The sequence below is a fragment of the Macaca fascicularis genome, chromosome 5 (genome assembly GCF_037993035.2).
Source record: "Macaca fascicularis isolate 582-1 chromosome 5, T2T-MFA8v1.1".
Classification (NCBI taxonomy): domain Eukaryota; kingdom Metazoa; phylum Chordata; class Mammalia; order Primates; family Cercopithecidae; genus Macaca; species Macaca fascicularis.
The window spans coordinates 5,077,553-5,103,405 of NC_088379.1; the positions used below are offsets into that span (position 1 = coordinate 5,077,553).

The 25,853-nt window shown below is 52.3% G+C and overlaps 1 protein-coding gene across 50 annotated transcripts in view; it reads left to right on the forward strand.

Annotated features, from left to right (window-relative positions):
* Positions 1-25,853, forward strand: part of ABLIM2 (actin binding LIM protein family member 2) — a 218,272-nt gene that overhangs the window by 186,179 nt on the left and 6,240 nt on the right. For 48 of the 50 annotated variants that reach the window (XR_012434605.1, XR_012434606.1, XR_012434617.1 and 45 more), the window contains one exon: positions 11,130-12,895. The exons of the other annotated variants lie outside the window; for them this stretch is intronic. Coding sequence is in view for 6 of the 48 variants with exons in the window: in XM_074039368.1 (XP_073895469.1) it covers positions 11,130-11,243 (114 nt within the window). In the remaining 42 variants the exon portion in view is untranslated. Of the gene's footprint in view, positions 1-11,129; positions 12,896-25,853 lie in introns of those variants that run through there. 50 annotated transcript variants of the gene reach the window in all.

Here is a 25,853-nt window from a genome sequence, read left to right on the forward strand (position 1 = left end):
CGCCTCCTGGGTTCAAGCGATTCTCCTGCCTCAACCTCCTGAGTAGCTGGGACTACAGGCGCACACCACCACACCCCACTAATTTTTTGTGTTTTTAATAGAGATGGGTTTTCACCATGTTGGCCAGCCTGGTCTCAAACTCCCGACCTCAGATGATCCGCCCACTTCAGCCTCCCAAAGTGCTAGGATTACAGGCGTGAGCCACCATGCCAGCCTGCCCTACCTTATAAATGGCCATGTGGTGGCCCACTGGGAATGTGGTTCCCACAGGGGACGTGTGTGTGCCTGTGTGCTTGCATATGTGTGTGTGTATACTTGTGAGCATGTGTGTTTACATGTGTGTACATGTGCATATACATGTGGGTATGTGTGTGCACGCATGTGTGTGTATTCATCCATTTTCACACTGCTATAAAGAAATATCCAAGACTGGGTAATTTATAAAAGAAAGAGGTTTAATTCAGTCGCAGTTCTGCACGACGCGGGAGGCCTCAGGAAACTTACAGTCATGATGGAAGGGGAAGCAAGGCACGTCTTACATGGTGGCAGGAGAGAAAGAGAGAGTGCAAAGGAGGAACTGTCAAACACTTACAAAACCATCAGATCTCGTGAGAACTAACTCACTCTCATGAGAACAGCATGGGGGAAACTACCCCCAGGACCCAGTCACCTCCCACCAGTCCCTCCCTCCACATGTGGGGATTATGGGGATTCTAATTTCAGATGAGATTTGGGTGAGGACACGGCCAAACTATATCAGTGTGTATGTGTGTATACACATGCCTGTGTGTATGTATGTATGTGGATATGTGTGCATGTGTGTGTATATGGTGTGTATACATGTATATGTGTGTTTATGTATGCATGTACACATGTGTGTGCATGTGTGTATATGTGTGTCTGTATATGTGTGTACACGTGTGTATGTGTGTGTGTGCATGTGGATATGTGTGTATATGGGTGTGTATACATGTATGCGTGCATATGTGTATGTTTATGTATGCATGTACACATGTGTGCATGTGTATATGTGTGTATACGTGTGTATGTGTGTATACGTGTGTATACGTGTGTGTATGTGTGTGTATGCATGTGGATATGTGTGTGTGTGTGCATGTGTTGTGTGAGTAAGATGAGGGATGGCAGGTAGGGAATGAATTCCAGAAAGAACAAAGTACACGTGCAAAGGACTTGGGACAGGAGGGAGCCATGGCTGTTGGAGGAAGTATACGGAAGCTGAGGTGTCTGGACCTGAACCCTGATAGGCCCTGCAGGGCCCTGGACCATGTTAAGCAGTTTTTTTTTTTTTAGCCTAAGAGCAATGGCATTTATGACTAGGTGTGCAATTGAAAACAACCCCTGTGGCTACATGATGAAGCCCAGATTGGCTGCGTAGAGGCAGGGAGACTGTTTCAGGGCAATTTGGGTCTGGGGCAAAACATGATGGCATCTTCGACACTGGTTGTGGACTGGTGAGTGTGAGAAGCGGATGGATGCAGGTGATCTGTGGGAAGTCAAGGGAGCGGAACTTGGTGATAGGACAGCACCCCAGGTGTGGCTGCCGGCTGTGTGGGTGGGATGGTGACACCCAGCCAGATGCTCTGCACCTGTGAGCGGCAGTCAGTCACTGTGACAGTGGGTTTTGCAAAAGAGGAAAATTTTATGCACAAGACTGCTGAGCAAGGAGACTGGAGAACAAATCTCAAACTTGCCTCCCAGAGAATAGGGCCTAGGGAGGAATAAGAAGTGGGTGATCTAAGGCGTGGGAAAGATGACTGGCTGGTGAGGAGGGTGAGGGCATCGGGATTTTGGGTGAACATGATTGAGCTACATGGTTCTTCATGGGACATATGTTTAAGAAAAAGACAGTGTTAGCATGATCCAAGAAAGGTGTTTTTGGCCCTCTGAAGTCGGGCATTCGCTCAGGCCTACTTGAAGGGCTCATGGTCTCCTGGCTTAAAATGGACAAGAGCTAACTGTAAGTTCCCAAAAAACAACTTTAAGCAACCATTACTATAGCGATCCACACATTAGAGGTGTTATCTGTAAGGGAGCTACTGGGAATTGAGTTACGTATTGTTTGGCCACATGACTTTTAGCTATATAGGTTAAAAAATTAAGGCGCGAGTGACTAGAAGCAAGCAGGCAGATTAAGTTTGGAGTTCCGATCAGATGCATCCCTCAGTTTCAAGGTTGGATGATGCAGCGGCCAGCACTTAGTGGAGCAGCACGTGGGCAGATGTGATTAACACCCACTGATGGGGCATGGCCAAGGGGATGCAGGATGCCCAGCCGCACAGCGGTGAAAGGTGCCACGCAGCACATGGTAGGTGTTGAGTTAGTGTGGATATGTATGGAGGAGTATGGAGAAGCCATGGTCATCCTCTTCCACTCTGAGAGGGCTGTCCTATGGAAGAGGGTCAGACGAATCAGGTGGCACCAACATGCAGAGTGGGGTTCAGAACACGGAGCTCATAAGAGGCAGACCTGAGATTCAAGCTAAGGTGTTGCTGGCAGCCACTGCAACATGCTGTCTTCTGAGTTAATTACAGTGTGGAAAATGCATTTTTTTGAGACAGGGTCTCACTCTGTCACCTAGGGTGAAGTGCAGTGTCACAATCACAGCTCACTATAGCCTCAACCTCCTGAGCTCAAGTGATCCTCCCACCTCAGCCTCCTGAGTAGCTGGGACTACAGGCATGTGCCACCACACCCAGCTAATTTTTTACTTTTTGTAGAGACAGAGTCTTACTATGTTGCCCTGGCTGGTCTTAAATTCCTGGGCTCAAGTGATCCTCCCACCTCAGCCTCCCAAAGTGCTGGGATTTGAGTCATGAGCCACTGTGTCCAGCCTGAAAATGAATTTCTAACCTGTCTTAGGTGCCCCCAACTTCCCAGTACAGACAGGCATTTTGCTCCTTAGATAGGAAAGTGTATCAACCAGGGTTTTCCAGAGAAACAGAACCATTAGGTGGATGAATGGTGGGTGGATGGATGGATAGATGGATAAGTGGATGCATGGGTAGGTGGATGGATGGGTTGGTGGATGGATGGGTGGATGGGTGGGTGGGTGGATGGATGGATGGATGGATAGATAGATGGATGGATGGATGGATGGATGGATGGATGGATGGATGGATGCATGAGTGGGTAGATGGATGGGTTGGTGGATGGATGGGTGGATGGATGGGTAGGTGGATGGGTGGATGGATGGGTGGGTAGATGGATGGGTGGGTGGATGGATAGGTGGGTGAATGGATGGGTGGATGGGTGGTTGGGTGGGTGGGTAGATGGATGGATGGATGGATGGATGGATGGATGGATGGATGGATGGATGGATGGATAGATGGATAGATGAATGGAGGAGTGGATGGATGGATTGGTGGATAGGTGGATGGGTAGGTGGGTAGGTGATTGATGGGTGGATGAATGCATGGGTGGACAGATGAATGGATTAATGGATGGATAGATACATGAGTAGATGGATGGGTGGATGGGTGGATGGATGAGTGGGTGGATGGGTGGGTAGGTGGATGGGTGGGTGGATGGATGGGTGGAAGGGTGGGTGGATGGATTGGTGGATGGGTGGGTGGATGGGTGGATGGATGGATGGGTGGATGAGTGTGGATGGATGGATGAATAGATGGATGGGTGGATGGATGGATCAATAGATGGATGGATGGATGGATGGATGAATGGAGGAGTGAATGGATTGGTGGATTGGTGGATGGGTGGATTGGTAGATGGGTTGGTGGCTGGGTGGATGGATGGATGGATGGATGGATGGATAGATAGATAGATAGATAGATAGATAGATAGATAGATAGATAGCCACAGCCATATACTAAGAAATTTGTTTTAAGAACTTGGCCCACACAATTGTGCAGGCTGACAATTCTGCAATATGAAGGTCAGGCCAGCAAGCCAGGGACTCAGGCAGGAGTCAATATTCCAGGCTGGGCTTCTTCTCTGGGAAACCTCAGTATTTTCTCTTCAGGCTGTCAACAGACTACATGAGGCTCCTGCATTCTTGAGGGCAATCTCCTTTTCTTGCAGTCAGCTGACCGTCAATGTGAGCTGCATCTACAGCACACTTTCACATCTAGACTAGCACATGACCAAACAACCGGGCCCCACAGCCCAGCCACGTCAACACGTACAATTCAGCTGCCTCAGAACGCAAGGTGAATGGGTGGAAAGGGACTTCTTGTCTGGCCTGAGGCCCTCCCGGGTCCGTGGCTCGAGGATTCGCACTCTGAGACCTTTCTGCTTGCTTGGCGGGGCAGGGCAGAGCAGGAAAACAACGCTGTAGCCACAGGAGCTTTTGTAAATTGCACGCTTAGTCATAAATGCCATTGCTGTTAGGCTAAAAACCAAACTGCTTAACACAGTCCAGGGCCATGCAGGGCCTATCCTGTCCTCACCTTTCCCAGCTCGGGTCAGACGCCTCAGCTTTCTTCTTTTTTTTTTTTTTTTTTTTTTTTGAGACGTGGTCTTGCTCTGTCACCCAGGTGCTGGAGTACAGTGGCACAATCTCAGCCTACTGCAACCTCCACCTCCCTGGTTCCAGTGATTCGCCTGCCTCACCCTCCTGGGTAGCTGGGACTATAGGCATGCACCACCACGCCCGGCTAATTTTTGTATTTTTAGTGGAGACGGGGTTTTACCATGTTGGCCAGGCTGGTCCCGAACTCCTGATCCACCTGCCTCACCCTCCCAAACTGCTGGGATTACAGGCGTGAGCCACCGTGCCCAGTCAACACCTCAGCTTTCTTATGCTTGCCCCAGCAGCCAAGGTTCCTCCTGCCCCAGGCCTTTGCACACACACTTTATTCTTCCTGGAATTCATTTCCTACCTGCCATCCCTCACCTTATACACACATACACACACACACACACACACACAGCAAGGGGAGCAGCTCATTGCTGGAGTCCTGTGGTTTCTTGAACTGTCCTCTTACAGGCCCTGAGGCCAAATGCACACCAGGGTTTGCTCAAGCAGTGAGAGCTCAAACTGTTGGAATGTGCCTGAAAAATAAGGGCCCTACAGTGAAAGAATATCTCCTTTGTTTAAACTCATCCAACTGGTCTGAGGAGAGGGTGTGTCCTGGTAGACTGAGGGTGACAATAGGAGGTTTGGAGCCACATGTGTGTGTCTGAGAGATAGGTTTGCACCAGAATCCCGGACCTTAGGGCCTCCCTGGCCAAGACAAGGAAGAGAAACACAAGCAGAACTGTGTGGCTGGGAGAAAGTGTCGGGAGTCAGGAGAGTGGCCGGCAGACGCCAAATGCAGGGGCCTCGTAGGCCAGGACAGTGGTGGGGGAGCTCCGTGGCGCCACAGCAGAGAGCAGGACAGGCAGTGGAAGCTGGAGGTGTTGGGAGGCAGCGCTGCAGAGGGGAGCCCAGATTTAGATTCACAGATGCAGACAGGACATCTTGTCCCTCAGTGAGGATGGGACAGTGCTGTGAGCAGACAGGCCTGTGCTCACCCCCATGGTGCTGAGAGCCAGAGAAGGTCAGCACTGACTCAGCCTTGAGGGACACAGCATGGCCCCAGGGCCTGCTTGATGAGCACAATCCAGGAGGGCCTCCAGGAGGAGGGGACACTTGAGTCAGGACCAGTAGGATGAGGAAGAACAGCCAGTGAATGGGAGAGGGAGCACTGCGTGGTGCTTCCCCTGGGGTTCCACAGCACACCGTGGAGCAGAGGAGCGGAGGAGAGTGTGCAAGGCTGTGGAGGGGCAGGGTCCTGGGGCCACCTGATAGCCATGGCATTGCCCCGCTAAGCCACTGTCCCCTCTCTGCCCCATAGGCTGTGGGAGAGGTCCCGGGGTGTGGAGGGAGAGCTCGCCTGGAGGGACAGTGGCCACCATCATTATGACAGTGATGTCACTGTAGGTCCTGCAGGGACCTCCTGCTGGGAGGGCTGGAACTTTGGGGCCTGGGCCTGGCTTGAGTGAGACTCACCCCTGTATGCAGGGCCTCCTTGTGCAGGCCAAGGCAGCATGAGCTAGTGGGATGCACCACGGAGCCCAGGCCTTGGGAGAAATGTGGCCCCTTGCTGGCCCTGGGGGCCCAGGCTGAGCAAGGCTAGGACCTGAGGCCCAGCCGGTCAGCCAGCCCTGTGCTGGTGCGGGGGGTGGCTGTGACTGGTGGGCTGTGTGGAGGAAGGAGGTGCCGGTCAGCCAGCCCTGTGCTGGTGCGGGGGGTGGCTGTGACTGGTGGGCTGTGTGGAGGAAGGAGGTGCCGGTCAGCCAGCCCTGTGCTGGTGCGGGGGGTGGCTGTGACTGGTGGGCTGTGTGGCGGAAGGAGGTGTCAGAGAGGCTCCTCCCAGGGGCCTCTGAGATTGGTGGGGTCAGGGGAGCTGGGAGTACCCTGAGGGGACTTAGGGCTGGACATTGGTGGGGGAGTTGGCCGGGACAACCTGTGCCTGCTGGAGTGGAGGTGGCACAGGTCCCTGAGGCTTCACAGCAAACCTGAGATGGCCCTGGAGGTCCAGGTGGGAGGCAGGAAGTAAGGTGGAGGAAAGGTCAAGCCACCTAGCCTGGCTCCCAGGTCTGGCTCTGCCACTTCTTGGCTATGTGACCTTGGGCAAGTCACACAACCTCTCTGAGCCTGGGCTTCCTGAGGCAGTCCCCCTGCCAGGCTGCAAAAACGCCTCCCTGCAGGATGTTCCCTGGGGAAACCAGCGCACCTCAGCAGTGAGGCCGCCCCACCCTCTGCAGAGACACCCACCCCAGGCTTGCTTCCTTCCAGCTGTGCCTGGCCTGCGCAGGCCCTGGGGGTGAGGTGCACTCCTGCAGGGCCTTCAGGAACCTGGGGCCAGAGGAGCTGGCTCGAGGCCAGAAAGCTGGCCAGGCCTCTGGGGTCAACTGGGCCTCACCCATCCTGCCCGCCCTGGCAGACCCATGGAGAAAGCCTCCCTGCCGCTGGCCGAGTGAGATTGAATGCCAGTTCTGCAGCTGGCCACGGGGTGGGGACCTTTGAGCCCTTCTCACCCACGAGGCAGTGGAGACTCAGCCAGGTGAGGTGTGACACTCAGAATCCCATAGCTGGAGCCCAGAGTGATGAACAGACCCTCCGCTGGGGACAGCCCCTTATGTGACCCTCACCCAGCCTTCCAGATACCCAGGCAACCAAGTTCTGTTCTCACGCTGCAGACAGCAAACAGGACTGGAGCCTGGGGAGAGGTGATCCCTGCCAGCCCCCTAGACCCCTGACCCCAAGTCCTGGGCCCTGTAGGCCACAAACGAGTGACCCAGCCCAGCCCACGTGCTCAGGACACCCCTGGCCCCTCCCTGTTGCTATGGTCTGCCAAACCAGGCTGCTCCCCGGGACCTCTGGTGATGCAGTGTCCCAGTCCCAGTGCCGCACTCCCAGAGAAGGTAACCATTCACAGCAACTTCAGAAGCCGCCCAGGTGCTCCCTCCAACACCTCAGCCACACCACCCCTCCACCGCCCCTCACAGTCATCCCCAAGGGTACCTCTGCTTCCCACACCCACCTCCCAACACCCTGCCAGCCTTCCTGCTTGCCTGCCAGCTCCAAGTCTTCCTCGAATCGCCCTCCCCAGAGGCTCCCACAGCCTGGAGCCCATGGTGTCATCCTCACACCTGCCCTTCTCTCCTTCCCCAGCATGCGGGGCATGACTGCCCACCGTCTGCTCCCTCTCCATTTCTCCCTCCTCCAGCAAAGACCTGACCCCAGCTAAACCCAAGAGACTGTTCACTCACCAGTCTTCCTCCCTTTAAATACGAAATTGCAGATGGCAGGGGGCACTGCCCAGCTATCCTGCCACACCACCCCCTGACATCTTCTCTCTGCCGCCAGCACCTTGGTGCCCCTCCTCTAGCCTCCCTCAGCAGGAAGCAGGAACGTGGCCACAGGGAGGCCTGCCCCAGGCGCCAGCACTGAACTCTCCTGCCCTTCGATGTCAGCCTCTGGTCGTTCACATATTTACTTATGTGTCAGTTCACCACCCCAGCCTACCCCTGCCGGGGGCCTTATGTCTCTGGCTTTCCATGTCTGGAACAAGGTCTGGTATCACCAGGTCTTGGATAAAGCTAGAAATGATTTTCCTTTTTCGTTCCTTTGATCTCATTTGTCTTGATTGTTCCACCGTAATTCAGAAGATGGTGATTTGGTTCCTGTAAGTGCAGGGCTGCTATCTTAAATGACACATTGAGTGTCTTAAATGTCTTAAGAGACACGGTCTGAAATGACAATTCTAAGTTTCTGTGGACTGGCTGATGGATTTCTCAGCACCAAGAAACCCCGATCTCAGCGCCATGCAAGTGGTTCATTTCTGGCAAACACCAGGATTCTTTTCCTCTTCGCAAACTCGAGATAGCAGCAGGCGGCCGAGGGCCTCTTCTTGGCGGACTTGCTGGATATACTCTGTGTGTGTGTGTGTGTGTGTGTGTGTGTGTGTGTGTCTGTGTGTGTGTGTGTCTGTGTATGTGTATGTGTGTGTGTGAGATAGAGAGAGACAGAGAGAGAGAGAGAGAGAGACTCACTCTGGGCACAGATTCAACTAAAACATGACATTCTGGGGGATTTCCTGAGTCCCTCCTCCAGATCACCCCAACTACTGGGGCTCCAAAATCCAGTGCATACCTCACAGATTTGGTGACTTTTGTGAAATGCGTGAATGGCAATGGTTTACATTTTTCATAGTTGACCAGATGTCTCCACTTCCATTTTCTCTTTTGCTAATCACAGTGATTCTAATACAGCACTTGAGTTTTTTGGTTGGTTGTGTTTTGAGACAGGGTCTCACTATGTCACCCAGGTTTGAAATGCAGTGGTGTGATGACAGCTCACTGCAGCCTCGACCCCCTGGGCTCAAGAGATCCTCCCACCTCAGCCTCCTCAGTGGCTGGGACTCTAGGTACATGCCAGCACACCCGGCTAATTTCTGTAATTTTTGTAGAGATGGGGTCTCGCCATGTTACCCAGGCTGATCTCAAACTCCTGAGCTCAAGTGATCTGCCCACCTTGGCCTCCCAAAGTGCCGGGATTACAGGTGTGAGCCACCGTGCCCATCCAAATTGACCATTTTAACTATTTTATTTTATTTTATTTATTTTTTGGAGATGGAGTCTTACTCTGTCACCCAAGCTGGAGTGCAGTGGTGTGATCTCAGCTCACTGCAACCTCTACCTCCTGGGTTCAAGCGATTCTCCCGCCTCAGCCTCCCGAGTAGCTGGGATTACAGGCATGCACCACCATGCCCGGCTAATTTTTGTATTTTTAGTAGAGATGGGGTTTTGCCATATTGGCCAGGCCGGTCTTGAACTCCTGACCTAAGGTGATCCACCCACCTCAGCCTCCCAATGCACTGGGATTACAGGCATGAGCCACCACCCCCGGCCCATTTTAACCATTTTAAAGTGTGCCATTCAGTACTGTTCACTGCATTCACAACATTGTGCCACCAGCCCTACTCTCCAGCTCCGGAACATTCCAGCTCCAGAACATTCCAGCTCCGGAACGTTTTCTTCACCACAAGAGGAAACCCCATACCCATTAAACAGTCCCTCCCCATTCCTCTCTCCCCCAGTCCCTGGCCACTGTGAATCCATGCTCTGTCTCTATGGACTTGCCTGTTCTGGACATTTCAAAGAAGTAGAATCGTACATTATGTGGTCTTTGGTGTCTGGCTTCCTTCACGGAGCCAGCAAGCATGTTTGGGGCTTGTCCATGCTGTGGCATGTGTTGGAACTTCACGGCCTTTTAAGGCTGAAGGGTATTCCGTCACATGGACATGCCACATTCTGTGTATCTATTCGTCCATTGATGGACACCTGGCTTGTTTCCACATTGCAGTGATTTTGAGTAATGCTGCTAGGAACGTGGATGACCATCATCTGTCTGAGTCCCTGTTTTCCATTCCTCCGGGTGTCCGTCCAAGAGTGGATGGCTGGGGCATATGATAACTGTGTGGAACGTGTCGCAGAACTGTGGAAGACTGCTCCCACATAGCTGCACTGAAGCCATACTTTTCAGAGGGCAGCAGACAGGGATTCCGGGCAGAGCCTGGCCTCTTCCTGCCACTAGCCTTCAGCCTCCTTCCAGTTCCTCTCTCAGCCCCGCCCAGGCGAGGCAAGGGAAGCATCCCTGTGGATGGAAAGCCCCAGGCTCCCTGGAAAGGCTACTCCTGGGAGGGGACTCGTGAGCCAGCTCTGAGAGATGTGGGGTTTCTCAGTCTGCTGAGGAAGACAGGCAAGAGAGTAGGGGTTGCAGGTCCTGCAAGGCAGAGCTAGAAGGCAGGTGGCTGCTTGGCGAGGAGCTCCACAGAGCTTGCGGTGGCTGAGGTCATACTAACACACGCGGCCAGCACCCACAGGTACAGTCCACAGCCAGTGCTGACCTATGTCCACGCCTTCCTCCCCACAGCTCAGGGTGTGGGCTCTGGGGGACCTTATTACGCAGATGAGCAGACTAGGGCTCCAGGGGCTAACTCACTCCTATGGCATCCCAGAAGCACTGGCATCCATGCCCTGACCACCAAGCTGTGTGCCTCTCCATGGTGACTCCAGACAAGAAGCTGGGCTCAGAGAGGCCTAACAACTCTCCCACACTCACACACCAGGGCCTTCCGGTGGAGGGAGGGTTTGCGCCCGGGCCTGGGCCTTGCCTGGCGTCGTTGCTCACTGTCCACACCCCAGCCTCCTGGGCTATGAAGTCTGGGGAGTTAAACCCTCCACCTCCTGCTCTCAGATGGCAGCTGTGACCGCTCACTGAAGTAACGAATATGACCGCCAAAGGAAATCTATAAAAGCTCAGACATCCGCGGGCAGGTAGGGGTCTTGCTCTGGGCCATGTTAATGAACTCGGTCTGCAGCAGCAGATGCCTTTGTAGGGGTCAAGAGCGGAAAGTTCTGGCTCCAGCTCCACCACTGGGCGCTGTGTGTTCCCTTTGTGTCCCTGACAGGGTCACCGTCCCTGAGCTCAGTTCTTTCACTGCAGAGAGGGTGCCAGGAACTGCCAGGAGGCCACGCACACTGAGAGCCACCCCGTCCTCAATGCAGTCCTGCCCCTGCATTGCTTGGCGGCAGCACACGGCCCAGCGGTGTCCCTTGCCGCGTGCTAACTGGTCCCTTCTGTTTTGCCTTTTTGTTTGAAGAGACACTTGTCGCCCGAGGAGTTCCAGGAAGTGTTTGGGATGAGCATCGAGGAGTTTGACCGCCTGGCCCTCTGGAAGAGGAATGACCTTAAGAAGAAAGCCCTTTTGTTCTGACAGCTGCCAGCCTGCCCCGCCGGTGTGTGCCGGGCGCCGAGGCGAGGGGTCCCTGGCGAGCACCACGCACACCCCTCCCACATACCTTGCTCTGGCTTCTCTGTGTCGATGGGGTGGGCGGGAGGGGGTCCCCCAGCAGGTGCAGCCCCTGTGGCTGCCGGCGACGCTCCTGCCCGTAGTTTAGGGCCGAGACGGCTAGCTTCACACCACCCTTCCCCGCTGTGGCTTGGTGTCAGGGAGAGGCTGCAGAGTGGCTGTGTCGGGCATTAGACGGAGCACACAGGTGGCTGCAGCCCAGTCCACCTTCCCAGCATCCTCGAGGTGCCCTGGCCCTGGTGCTAGGCACGTGGGGGACGGAGGTGGCTGGGACGTGAGCTGTGAGACTTGTTGATGACAGGTGCTGACACCATTGTTGGGGGTGGGCACACGGCCCTTCGGAGCCTGGGTGGCCTGGCCTCACGGGCAGACTCGCAGACAGGGCAGGGAGCGTCCGGGACAGTGCCAAGAGTGGGGTGTGTGATTTTTGCAGGCGTCTGTGATGGGTCTCTTTAGGGACAAATGCCAACAAGGGACAAGACAGGGCACCTTCCGCCAGCGCCCCTCCATGTGCTGCGTTCCTCTTCCAGATCACCCCCTAGATGCCTACACAATATCTTTAAAGTAACACAGAAGTTTTTATTTTATTAAAAAGTATAGCCTACTTACACGCAAGATGACATATATAGAGTTTAATTTTACAGTCCCTCTGCAGGGGAGCGGCCTCCAGCCTTATCCTCCACCGCTCGGATCTGTGTGGTTTCAGTCAGTTCTTGGTGTGGTCTCATACATAGAGCTCCCTGTCTGGTTTCTTTTTTTCTTTCTTTTTTCTTTTTCTTGTCACACAGGTAACCTTAAAGACAGACCCCTCTAAATAACGCTTTGTAAATACACGTGAAGTAGAGCCACCACTGTTCTCCTTGCGGTTATTTTTCCAAATCTTGGAGAGAAAACATCCTCCTCTGACGGCCAAAGCCTCAGAATCAAGGGTTTCCACGTACCCGGCCTGATACCCGACGCAGCTCTTGGTGCACCATCCTTGTGCTGCGGCTGGCGGTGTCTTAGCCTGAAACAGAAACCCCACCCGCCCCAGGAGTGATGTGCTCCCTGAAACAGACAACCACACGCTGTTGGGGAGAGAAGGATGGAGATGGGATGGAGATATGGCTCTTCTCGTCTTCGAAGCCAGCAGGGCATCCTGGAGCAGGAGGCTGGCCGGGCTCCCCAAGCGAAGGCATTGGTGTCTGTCATTAGGAGTGCGTTAGGGTGCAGCGCCGACCGTCACAGGATGCGGATAAGCGCGCTGAGAGGTGGATGAAACACCAAAGTCTGTTTCCCTGTCCGCAGTGGGTGTTGCCTCTTTGTGTGTGTCCCGATGTTCCTGCCTGTGAGTTGGCCTTACTCCGCTTCCTTAGCGCCCATGACACGCCAAGTCCCGTTTCGCACTCGGCTTCTTACCCGCCCGGCTCGGCTAGGGACGGGGAGTTTTTAGCACCTAATATGCTTCCTGCCATTGAGCAATCTGAGCCTGAGCAACTGGAAACCCCCATTTCTCATTAGTGCAATGTCATGTCTGATCCCAGGAAGCCTGGAAAATAAAAGACGATGCATTATAACTTGCGGCAGTACAAGAGCACTTGTTATGAACTTGTGTGATTTGAAAGGCAAGGCCCCTTCTGCAAGTAGTGCTTGGGGAGGGCACCCATTCCAGGCATAGCGCTGGGTGTGTTCACGGGGCAAGCGAGGCCTTAGGAAGGGGCCAAGTGTTCACATTGGATATTCCCCAGAGGCAGCTTGCACAGATGCATTCCTGGGCCCTCACCAGGGCCAGGCCCTCTGCTGATGGCAGTGATGAGGGAAACTTGATACACACCTGCCCCGGAGGTTGGGGAGACAAGGACAGCAAGGCTGATCGATGCTCTGTGGAGCTGGCCCCAGGGAGGTCCCAAATACACCACCAGGTCAGGGGAAGCTTTCTAGACAAGATGCTGCCCAAACTAAGTCTTGGCAAATGGGAGATAAGGGAATAAACACTCCCCAATAAGGGAAAGGCATTCTGGGCAGCTGGAACAGCAGTAGCGGAGGCGCTGAGGCTGGACACAGCCTCCCAAGTTCTGGAAATTTCAGTGGCTGGTTATGGCTGAACGCAGGGCCAAGGAAAAGGGTGGAAGGAAAGAGACTGGAGGCAGGGCTCCCACATGGGATTAAACAGTGCCCTGCTGGGATTAAACATCTCATCATCTCTAATCTTATTCCCATAACAGTCATGATTCTTTCTAACTTTCAGTCTTCCCCAAAAAAGCTTGTCCATACACACAACCTGCCACCACCGTCTACCCAGTTACACACTCAGAAATCAGCATTGTCCTCAGTTTCTTACCCCGGGCCCAAGGACAACTGTCCACAAGCCCTAGTAAGTGCCACCTCCCAAGCATCGGCCTACAGCTCTCCACCTGCACAGATGTCCCCGGTGGGGCATGCTGAGAACAGGAGGTGGCACTCTGACCCATGACACTAGACACAGGAATAAGCCTGGTCTGGCCCTGGCAGCCAGGACATGCAGGCACCCTGGCCACCCTCAGGCCCCTCCCCTGCTACAGCACAGCCTTCCTCTGCCGTCCGCTCCCACACTTGCCCCTGAGCAAACTGTGTCCACCTAACGCCAGAGTGATGCTTTGAAAACATCAGTCAGATCACACCAAGCTCCCAGCGGCCTTCTTTTGTGGCTTCAAGAGCCAGGCCTTATGTGACCCCCACTTGCCATTCCTGTCCACCCCCCTGCCCCTGAGTTTGTCCCCATGGTCACAGTCCCAAACTGTGGCTCTCTCTGAGTTCTTCAGACACCAAGCCTGCCGGTTTTCACCCACGATCTCCCTCCTGGGGGAGCTCTGCTGCTTCTCAACACAGGGTCCCTCCCTTCCTTCTCAATTCAACTCAGAAGCTCCCCTCTCAGACAGGGCCCTCCGCTGACTTTCCAAATTGCCACCTATCCCGACGTTCCTCATGGTACCTCCTCATGCCCTCTGTGTGTCAGCAGTTTCTTCTATTTTATCTTATTTTATTTGTGTATGTATTTATTTGAGACCGAGTCTCACTCTGTCACCCAGGCTTGAGTGCAATGGCGCGATCTCAGCTCACTGCAACCTCCACCTCCCGGGTTCAAACGATTCTCCTGCCTCAGCCTCCCGAGTAGCTGGGATTACAGGCGTGCCTCACCACACCTGGCTAATTTTTTGTATTTTTTAGTAGAGACGGGGTTTCACCGTGTTAGCCAGGATGGTCTTGATCTCCTGACCTCGTGATCCGCCCTCCTCAGCCTCCCAAAGTGCTGGGATTACGGATGTGAGCCACCGCGCCCGGCCCACAGTTTCTTCTTTCTCGCTTTATTGACCATTTCCGTCCATCAAACCCTAAGCCCGAGAGGGCTGACGACTTTGTAACCGTGCTCTATGAACTGGGAATGTCTTTGGAGTATTTCCTAGCAAGGCTGGAGCCCATCTGGTTTCTGTGCTTTCCCCAAAGAGTCTCATGGCGCTCGTGCTTCTAGAACAGCGCTGTCCAATCCCACTGCCTGTGATGACAATGACATTCTACATCCGCACTGTCCAACACGCCAGCCACCAGCACTTGAAATGCAGCCAATGTGAGTGGAACTGAGATTTCAATGTAACTCTTTTAGAGTTCAGGAGCCACATGTGGCTACTGGCTGCGTGCTAGACAGTGCAGTGCCCTGAGGATTAGAAACTGCTGCTGCCCTAAGCTTAGACGTGCATGTCCACAGGCCCTGGGATCTGTCACTCCTGTCTCGCAACGAGTGTTCATTGGTGCCTGGTCTATAGGATCCATTGAGAATGCACTTGCTGAGCATGCATCTGTGCCTGGCACTGCCCTGGGTGCAGGGGTTTGCTTGGCACAGTTCTTGCCCTCCAGACTCATGACGTCTGCCATCTGAACCTCAGAGCCCCAGGTTCTAAGCCAGTTTGGCTCAGTCTTCCATGCCAGTCTTCGTGTCTGCCAGTGGCACCAACCTTCCCAATTCAGCACCACCCTGGGCCTGTGTGAGGAACTCCCAGGAGAGATAGGCAGGGAGACATCAGACATCGGCGCCTGCAGGGCCTCCGTCCTCAGCCCTTCTCCCCAGGGCAGCTGTGTGCATTCCAAGCTACTTAAATCGGAACCAAAAGCTTCAGAATTCACTGCAGCCATGCGAGAGAACGTGACAATCTCACACAGGTCTTAGTGTTCGGCTGAAAAGTGACACTTGTCACCTCTAGTGGTTGAAACTAGTCACATGTCCCTGCCCAGCTGAAAAAGGGTCTAGGGAGCACAGGCTGTCTGTCTGAGAAGAGGGAGGATGAGAACCGGGAGCAAGCCTTACCAACTACAGCCCAGGGTACACGGGTGTCTTCTCTTCCCCAAGTCCAAGCCCCAGTGCCTTCGGTGGCTCTTGGTGGGAACTCACTTGGAGCCCTCCCCTGCCCTGGCCACCATCCTCTCTGGGTGAGCCATTCACTCATTCATCCACACAGATCTGCATGCTGGCTCCAGCCTGGCCCCCATACCCACCGAGTCTCTGCCATGTGCAGTGAACCCCCCCAGAGGGCTTTCACCCACAGAGCACCATGTTCTCCTGTGTGACCTGCTGTCCCCAGCACAGGTGATCAGACCAAGGATGGCCCCTGAGCGATCGGCAGAGTGAATCCCTAGTGGCCCAGGGCAACGCTGTGCCCCATGGAAAGACTTTGCTCTACTTGGACATTGATCTACTCAATCCAAAGCTCTCCCAGGGAGGTCATGAAATAGGGAGTTGATGGGGGGTGGGCAAAGCAGGGAACACTCAACCAGAAGCCTGAGCCAGCAGAGGCCATGGGTAAAGAGAAGGGTAGAGAGATGCTGGCCAGGAGAGGAGGAAGAGGGGGAGCCCAGAGGGCACTGGGGCTGGCAGAGTCTGGTGGACTTTGCCGACCACTTGGGCTGCACTTAAGCCCACCCTGCCTCCCCTCTGGGTTCTTTTTTTTTTTTTTTTTGAGGTGGAGTCTCACTCTGTCACCCAGGCTGGAGTGCAGTGGCGTGATCTCGACTCACTACGAGCTCCACCTCCCAGGTTCATGCCATTCTCTAGCCTCAACCTCCCAAGTAGCTGGGACTACAGGTGCCCACCACCACACCCGACTAATTTTTTGTATTTTTAGTAGAGACAGGGTTTCACCCTGTTAGCCAGGATGGTCTCGATCTCCTGACCTCGTGATCTGCCGGCCTCGGCCTCTCAAAGTGCGGGGATTACACGCTTGAGCCACCACGCCCAGCCTTTTTTTTTTTTTTTTTTCTGAGACAGAGTTTCACTCTTGTCACCCAGGCTGGAGTGCAATGGTGAGATCTTGGCTCACTGCAACCTCCACCTCCCAAGCTCAAGTGATTCTCTTGCCTGAGCCTCCCAAGTAGCTGGAACTACAGTCTTGAGCCACCATGCCCAGCTAATTTTTTGTATTTTTAGTAGAGACGGGGTTTCACCATGTTGGCCAGGCTGGTCTCAAACTCCTGACCTCAGGTGATTCACCCGCCTCAGCTTCCCAAAGTGCTGGGATTACAGGTGTGAGCCACCACACCTGGCACCATCTGGGTTCTGAGTCGAGAACCAGCATGAGGAGATGGATCGTGGCCCAGGGAAAGGATCAGTTTCCCTAATGCACCAGTCCTCGGGTCCTGAAATGGAGAGCTTCTGGAATGACCGAGTTGGAAGATACTGCTCAGTGTATTTTATTTTATTTTTCATTTATTTATTTATTTATTTATTTATTTATTTATTTATTTATTTATTTTGAGACAGAGTCTCACTCTGTTGCCCAGGCTGGAGTGCAGTGGCATGATCTCAGCTCACGGCAACCTCCTCCCCACAGGTTCAAGTGATTCTCGTGCCTTAGCCTCCTGAGTAGCTGGGATTACAGGCATGCCGCCACTACACCCAGGTATTTTTTCTATTTTTAGAGGAGATGGGGTTTCACTGTGTTGTTGGCCAGGCTGGTCTGGAACCCCTCGCCTCAAGTGATCCTCCTGCCTCAGCCTCCCAAGGTGCTAGGATTACAAGCCTGAGCCACCACGCCCAGCACCTGCTCAGTGTATTTTAGATCAGAAAAGTCTTCCACTGTGGCCCACCCCCATCCTTGCCCCAAACTTGGACCTAGGTCCCTCCAGGGTCATAGCTGGCTGTGCAGGGTGAAGAAGAGGCAGCTGCATGGTACCAAATCCGCTTGTAAGCCCAGGGGCATGGGTCTCCAGGCCCACCTCCAGCCCAGGCCTGGGGCCTGACCAGGGAACCCCCCTGGGAGGTGAAGAAGAGAATCATCACAGCATGCATTTCTTCCTCTCTGACCACGTGGGGTCTGTTTCCTGAAAAGGCCGTATATGCAAATTGGGCCCCAAAGGCAGACGGAGCCAAGAAACCAAAGAAAGAGGCAGACAAATCCAGTTTATCAGTAAAGGGTGATTTATGAGGGGGGACTTAACAAACAGAAATGTGGTCTCGGGCAGCCACAGTGGATCTCTGCACCACAACCGCGCAGACCCACAGATTGGGGAAAAAGTGTACGTGCTCTGGAAGGAATGTGTAGGTGGCTGCGGGCGTCACAGCCTATCATGTATGCAACACCAAGGGTTGTTTTGGAGGAAAGGCTAGTGAAGAGGTGTTTCTACATAAAGAGCAATACATCAACTCGACATCTTGGAGGCATTCCCGGGCTCAGGTTAGTCAGGAGTCACGTGCTGGATTAGGATTTAAAATGAAGTCGCTCTTATCCCCACGGAGTCCTCAGAGAATCCTAGGAGGCTGACCCTTCCTGAGTCCCCACTTTATGAATGAGGAAACTGAGGCACAGAGCGAGGCAATGTAACTTGCTCAGGATTACCCAGGTGTCAATGACTGGGTGGGAGATCCAGTCATTCACGCCACTCCACACCCCACACTCTGGCTTGTGACAAGATGCATCATCTTGCCTAGGTGTGTTTCTGAGCAAGCCTGCCCAGGGGCCAGGAGCAGAGCTTGGCGTGCAGGTCACCCTTACAGCGGGCCGCTGGCAGCCGGGTATCTTACCAATCAGAGAAGCCCCTCACGTGCCTGGGAGGAGCAGGTGGCACATTGGACGGGGACCAGGGGTGGTCCTGCAAGGCCGCTTCCTTCCAGATACCCCCCTCCCTCAATAGGTTACCAGGGCTGACGCTGTACCCCTGGGCTCCAGCTGTGTGGACAGGTGGGTCCTGGCCACCATGCTAGTGAGGGTAACAGCTGATTGTGTGCTGGACAGTGGAGCCCAGTGTTCCCTGTCGGGGAGGCTGCTTCCTGTCACCCTTGGTTCTCGAGGCTCCCCACATGGTCTCCGTCCCCCTGGGAACACTGCACGTGCTCCATTGCTTGTGGCCATGCCTTTATCAGGTACACTTCCTTCTGGCCCCAAACCCCAGCTGGGTCCCTTCCCTTGTCCCTTCCAAAGCAGCCATCCCTAAGCTGCCTTCATTCTGTGCCTGTGGAGGGCCCTCCCCCACCCTGTTGTTTTGACCTTTCCTTGCTGTGATCCACCTCACTCCCCTTTCTGGGTTCCCAGGCTGCCCCATTGCCTGGAGACAATACCCATTTATTTATTTATTTATTTATTTATTTATTTATTTATTTATTTATGTAGAGATGAAGTCTCGCTCTGTCACCAGGCTGGAGTGCAGTGGCACAACCTCGGCTCACTGCAACCTCTGACTCCCTGGTTCAAGCGATTCTCCTGCCTCAGCCTCCTGAATAGCTGGGATTACAGGTACACACGCCACCACGCCCAGCTAATTTTTGTATTTTTAGTAGAGACACGGTTTCACCATGTTGGCCAGGATGGTCTCAATCTCCTGACCTCGTGATGCGTCCGCCCTCGGCCTCCCAAAGTTCTGGGATTACAGGCGTGAGCCACCGCGCCCGGCCAGAGACCCGTTTATTACTTAAGCTAATGCGACTTACACAAGTGAAAGCTGCATCATTCCAGAATCTGGTCCCCATTGCCCTCCTCCCAACCCCACCTTGCGGAGGGGATGAAGGCTGGTGTTGGGGGAGTAGCCCACACATTCGAGCAGACTGGCTGGGGTTAGGGCAGGTGCTCTGTGGAGAAGTCCGGGATTCCGCAGTCTCTGTACCACAGAGCTGAGAGGGGCAAGTCCCTAAGCATAAAAGCACTTCTGAGCAATTAAATGGGAGAGGAAATCAGTGCTTCCCTGGGGACCACCAGAGGCTGCCCAGCCTATTGCTGAACTAGGTTTCATAAATAGAAGAGCTTTCTTTTCTCATGTCCCAATTGTGAGGCTCATTCCTCAGCCAGGCATCGATTCTGAGAGCTCCATTAGCAAGCCCTGCCTGCTACCAGCTTCCCCTTCCTCTGACACCCTGAGTCTCTCTCAGCTGTAACACTTAGATACCGTGCCACTCCTTTACAGGGGCCATGGGGACTGCTCACCCACAAAAGTCTCACTGAAAATCAATGGACAAAGGCAGACTGATAGGGGAAAAGGCATCCATGTTTATTCACATGCATGGGGCGGCTGTGGGGAGCAACAGAGTGAGCACCTTAATCCCCCAGTGGGGTGCAGAAGCTTTTCTACCCTTTTTCATAGGGGAGGGTGGAGATAAAGAATGTAGGGAATTTTTTTGTTTTTGTTTTTTTTGAGATGGAATTTTTTGAGACGGAATCTCACTCTGTTGCCCAGGCTGGAGTGCAGTGGCGCAATCTCAGCTCACTGCAACCTCCACTTTCTGGGTTCAAGTGATTCTCCTGCCTCAGCCTCCTGAGTAGATGGGATTACAAGCGCCCGCCACCATGCCCGGCTAATTTTTGTATTTTTAGTAGAGACCGGGTTTCACCATGTTGTCTGGGTTGGTCTCAAATTCCTGACCTCAGGTGATCCACCCACCCTCGGCCTCCCAAAGTGCTGGGATTACAGGAGTCACCGTGCCTGGCCTGTAGGGAATTTTTAGAGGAGCAGGACTTGAACATCAGGGAGAATAAAATCAACTTGTAAATGATTCTTCTATTTGTATAGTGCTGAATATCCCCACCTGTTAAAACAACTAAAATAAAAGACATTCACTTGTAAAGGGTTCTCTTTGGAATTTGAATGGGTCTGAGAGGCAAACATTATCTTGTGGAACAAAATATAAGCTCTCAAAGAAAGGAAAGACAGTTGATGTTTTTATACCATCTTAAAGTTACAGAAAAAATAAGGGCTCGGATCTCAGCAAAACAAGTTATGGAAGGGCAGAGGAGGAAACCTCACAGGTAGCAGCCCTCAGAGAGAATAGATGGGAAATGTTTCTTTCAGGCCTCTAAAGGCGTCTGACTTAGTTAACCTTTCCTAGATGCGGACCAAGGAAGGCCTCAGAGAAAGCTGGGCTGCGTCAATGCAGGTTTCCCTACAGATGCAAATCTCCCCAACAAAAGACCGTTTTCTGGCTGGGCACAGTGGCTCACGCCTGTAATCCCAGCACTTTGGGAGGCCGAGGCGGGCAGATCACGAGGTCAGAAGTTCAAGACCACCCTGGCCAATAGGGTGAAATCCTGTCTCTACTAAAAATACAAAAATTAGCTAGGTGTGGTGGCAGGTGCCTGTAATCCCAGCTACTTGGGAGGCTGAGACAGGAGAATCGCTTGAACCCGGGAGGCTGAGGTTGTGGTGAGCCGAGATCATGCCATTGCACTCCAGCTCTGGGCAACAGAGCAACGCTCTGTCTAAAAAACATTTTCCGTGGCTGGGCGCGGTGGCTCACGCCTGTAATCCCAGCACTTTGCAAGGAGGCCGAGGCAGGAGGATCACGAGGTCAGGAGATCGAGACTATCCTGGCCAACATGGTGAAACTCTGTCTTTACTAAAAATTACAAAAAATTAGCATGGTGACGGGTGCCCGTAGTCCCAGCTACTCGGGAGACTGAGGCAGGAGAATGGTGTGAACCCGAGAGGCGGAGCTTGCAGTGAGCCGAGATTGCGCCACCTCACTCCAGCCTGGGCCACAGAGCGAGACTCAGTCTCAAAAAAAAAAAAAAAGAAAAAAAGTTTTCCGGCTATTCTTACAGCTCCATCCCTTGCAAATAGCAATCTTGAAATGTGTAAAAGATGTATATTTTGCAGTGAAATATCTTGGTTTCCTTCACCCTCCAGTCCATCGTCTGCTCAGCAGCCCACAGCAATGTGTATTGCTGACTTGATTGGCGGTATTGGGGGCACTTCATGAATTTCTTCCTTGCTGAGGCCCCGGCTCCTTCACTGGCCATCATCTGGCCACTGCCTCCCTCTCCAACCTCTTCCTGGCCCTTCCCTCTTGCACCCTTCCTTGCTGAGCAGCACCGTCCCACCTGCTTTTCAAACGCTGTGTCCTTCGCAAAGGCTCTTCCTTCTGCCTGGAATGCCCCCTCTGGCAAATTCCTGTTCATCCTTCAATACCCAGCTGAGACACAACTGCCCCTCCCACAACTGTTATACCCAAATAATCCGGTTGCGAAACGAAATATTCAAACTTATGATAATTTGAATTTACGGCTGTTGGAACTTAAATTTTCCTAGGCCTTGAAGAGATGTGACTATGCAGCCTGAGTCACAGTCATGCAGCTGCAACTTTTGCCCGTTTTTTTTCTGTAAATAATTACGACCACATGGCGCCAGAGATAAGACCCCCCCTCATATCACTACCCCTCCTTACAGAGTAATAAAGTAATCTTCCTGGGAATGTAGCAACTTGTAACCAACTAAATCACTGCGGCATATGCACCTGGTCTTGCATGGAAAATGCTGTAACCCTACTGGAACTTCTCTGTCTCTGCCTCTGTAAGTGGAATCTTAACTCCTCCACTTTGGGAACATTGACTGCATTCATCTAGAGTGGATGCCTTCCCAGGTGGCCAAACCCAAGCTTTGTGCTCAAATAAACTCTATACTTGATCATATTTTCTGAATCTCATTATTTAAGGTTGACACAGTTAATCCACAAATATTTACTGAGCTGAGTGCTAATAACGCAGATAAATAAGACACCATCCCTGACCTCAACGACTGATCACAGACTGGTGGAGGAGACATCCAAGGAGCAGACACCAGCGCGACCGGGCAGCCAGTGCTGGTGTAGACAGAACGGGTGTGGAGAGAGCCTCTCCAGGAGGGAAACCGGGTACCTGGGAGGAGTCCAGCACCAAGTTCCAATGGCGCTTCATCCAAAGGGGCAAGCAGGGGTCAGCCAGCCAAGGCCCCGGCCAGGAAGGGATGGGAAGGGGCCTTCCAGGCAGAGGAAACGGCACAGGCAAAGGCCTCAGGACAGGAAGCTTCGCGGCACATCCAGGAGCCATGCCACAGTGGCCAGAGCATGAGTCAGTCCCTCCTCAGGGCTCCACAATGCCCTGATTGTGCCTGATTAGGACACTTTCTGTATCAGCTCAGAATTCCCTGTACACACCGCCATGCCTGCAGCCTCAGGGCACTCAACATTGCTCTGTAGCCAGTAGGCTTCTTATGCAGACATCTGCGTCTCCAGCTGTGGGATCTTGCTCAATCTGCGTGTAGGGCAGGCCTGGGGTACCAGGGAGGTAGCACATTCCAGAGTAGCCCTCAGCTAATGAACATCTACGCTCAAGAGTTCCTCCCAACTCAGCCTCCTGAGCACGCATCATCATGCTGGCTAATGTTTCTGTTTATTTATTTATTTTTATTTTTTGAGATGGAGTGTTGCTCTGTTGCCCAGGCTGGAGTGCAGTGGCATGATCTCATCTCACTGCAACATCTGTCTCCCAGGTTCAAGCAATTCTCCTGCCACAGCCTCTAGAGTAGCTGGGATTACAGGCGCCCGCCACCACACCCAGCTAATTTTTGTATTTTTAGTAGAAACAGAGTTTCACCATATTGGCCAGGCAAGTCACAAACTCCTGACCTCTGGTGATCCACCCGCCTCGGCCTCTCAAAGTGCTGGGATTAGAGGTATAAGCCACTACATGCCCGGCCTATTTTTATTTTTGTAGAGACAAGGTTTTGCTATGTTGCTCAGGCTGGTCTGGAACCCCTGGCCTGAAGCAATCTTCTCACCTCAGCCTCCCAAAATGTTGGGATTACAGGCGTGAGCCACTGTGCCCAGCCAACACCCTTTCTTATATTCCTGTCGATAACCCAGCTTGTTCTTCCACCTGCCTCCAATCTTATCTCTGGTTCCACAGCACAGCTCAAGTGCAACTTTAAATACAGGTAATGTTGATGAGTTTCAGTTGGAATCCTTCTATAAGTCCCTGCCTAAAGTCTAATGCTGGCTTTGCTTTGCTTTGCTTTTTTTTTTTTTTTTGGACAGAGTCTCACTCTGTCACCCAGGTGGGAGTGCAGTGGCATGATCTCAGCTCACTGCAACCTCCGGCTCCCATGTAAAAGCGATTTTCGTTCCTCAGCCTCTCCAGGAGCTGGGATAACAGGCCTGCACCACCATGCCTGGCTTTTTTTTTTTTTTTTTTTTTTTTTTTTGTATTTTTAGTAGAGACAGGGTTTCACTATGTTGGCCAGGCTGATCTCAAACTCCTGGCCTCAAATGATCCACACACCTCAGCCTTCCAAAGTGCTGGGATTACAAGTGTGGGCCACTGTGCCCGGCCTGATGCTGGCTTTTGAGTGCTATATTATACCAGGCTAGGGGAACATTCATGTGCATCCAGTTCTATTTTATTGAAATTTTTTTTTTTTTTTTTTTTTTTAAATGAAGTCTCACTCTGTTGCCCAGGCTAGAGTGCAGTGGCACAATCTTGGCTTACCGCAACCTCTGCCTCCTGGGTTCAGGTGATTTTCCTGCCTCAGCCTCCCACGTCACTGGGATTACAGGTGCACGCCACCACACTCGGCTAATTTTTGTATATTTTAGTAGAGACAGGGTTTTGCCGTGTTGGACAGGCTGGTCTCGAACTCCTGACCTCAAATGATCCATCTGCCTCAGCCTCCCAAGTGCTGGGAGTATTGGCATGAGCCACCATGCCCAGCCTTATTGAATGTTTTTAAACAGCAAGAATGAATATTGTATGTTTGGATATGATTGCATGATTTTTCTCCTTGAAATATTGAATGTTTGGATATGATTGCATGATTTTTCTCCTATTTTACTGTGATCTAATATATTAATAAATTTTCTTTTCTTTTTTAATGTTTTCAAATCCGAGCTTACTGTGTGTCACTCAGGCTGGACTGCGGTGGTGCAATCATCATAGCACATTGTAACCTCAAACTTCGAGTTCAAGAAGTCCTCCCAACTCAGCCTCCCAAGTAACTAGGACTACAGGCACACGCCTCCACACTCAGCTATTTTTTAAAAAGTATTTTTGTAGAGTCAGGGTCTCGCTGTGTTGCCCAGGTTGGTCTTGAACTCCTGGCCACAAGCAATTCTGCCTCTGCCTCTCAAAGCACTGGCATTACAGGTGTGAGCCACTGTGCCCAGCCTGAATTTACTAATATATATATATATATATATATATTTTTTTTTTTTTTTTTTTTTTTTTTTTGAGACGGAGTCTCGCTTTGTCACCCAGGCTGGAGTGCAGTGGCCGATCTCAGCTCACTGCAAGCTCCGCCTCCCGGGGTTACGCCATTCTCCTGCCTCAGCCTCCTGAGTAGCTGGGACTACAGGCGCCTGCCACCTCGCCCGGCTAAGTTTTTGTATTTTTAGTAGAGACGGGGTTTCACTGTGTTAGCCAGAATGGTCTCGATCTCCTGACCTCGTGATCCGCCCGTCTCGGCCTCCCATAGTGCTGGGATTACAGGCTTGAGCCACCGCGCCCGGCTGAATTTACTAATATTGAGCCATATTTGCATTCCTGGCTTTGCATTCCTGGTATAAACTCTACCTGGTCAGACCTTTTGGGTTTTTTTTAATCATTATAGGCTGGGCGTGGTGGCTCATGCCTGTAATCCCAGGACTTTGTGAGGCCAGGGTTGGCAGATCACCTGAGGTCAGGAGTTGGAGGCCAGCCTGACCAACATGAAGAAACCCTGTCTCTACTAAAAATACAAAATTAGCCAGGCCTGGTGGCACATGCCTCTAATCCCAGCTGCTCGGGAGGCTGAGGCAGGAGAATCTCTTGAACCCGGGATACGGAGGTTGAAGTGAGCCGAGGTCGAGCCATTGCACTCCAGCCTGTGCAACAAAAGTGAAACTCCGTCTCAGAAAAATATATACTGTTATAGAATATAATAATAGATATAATAATTGAGTATCTTATTATTTTATTTGTTGATGTACTGTTGAATTTTCTTCATTGATGTTTTATTTAAGAGTTTAACAACCATAGGCAAGATTGGTGTATAGTAAAATGTTTTTCACAGAAGTCTCTAGAAGAAATATCTACACACTTTTGGGAAATCATGAAACTCTGCAAAAAAATGTGGGAGTTGGAATTATATAAATAAACTCAACATACACATATTGCTGAAATGAGAAGAACGGAGACATTGTCTTTCACTGTTCGAGAGAGCATTCAAGCAGGGTACGTCTTCTGCCAGTACTTAAAGGAGTCCCATTGAAATCAATGGGAGCTTCACATAAAATGT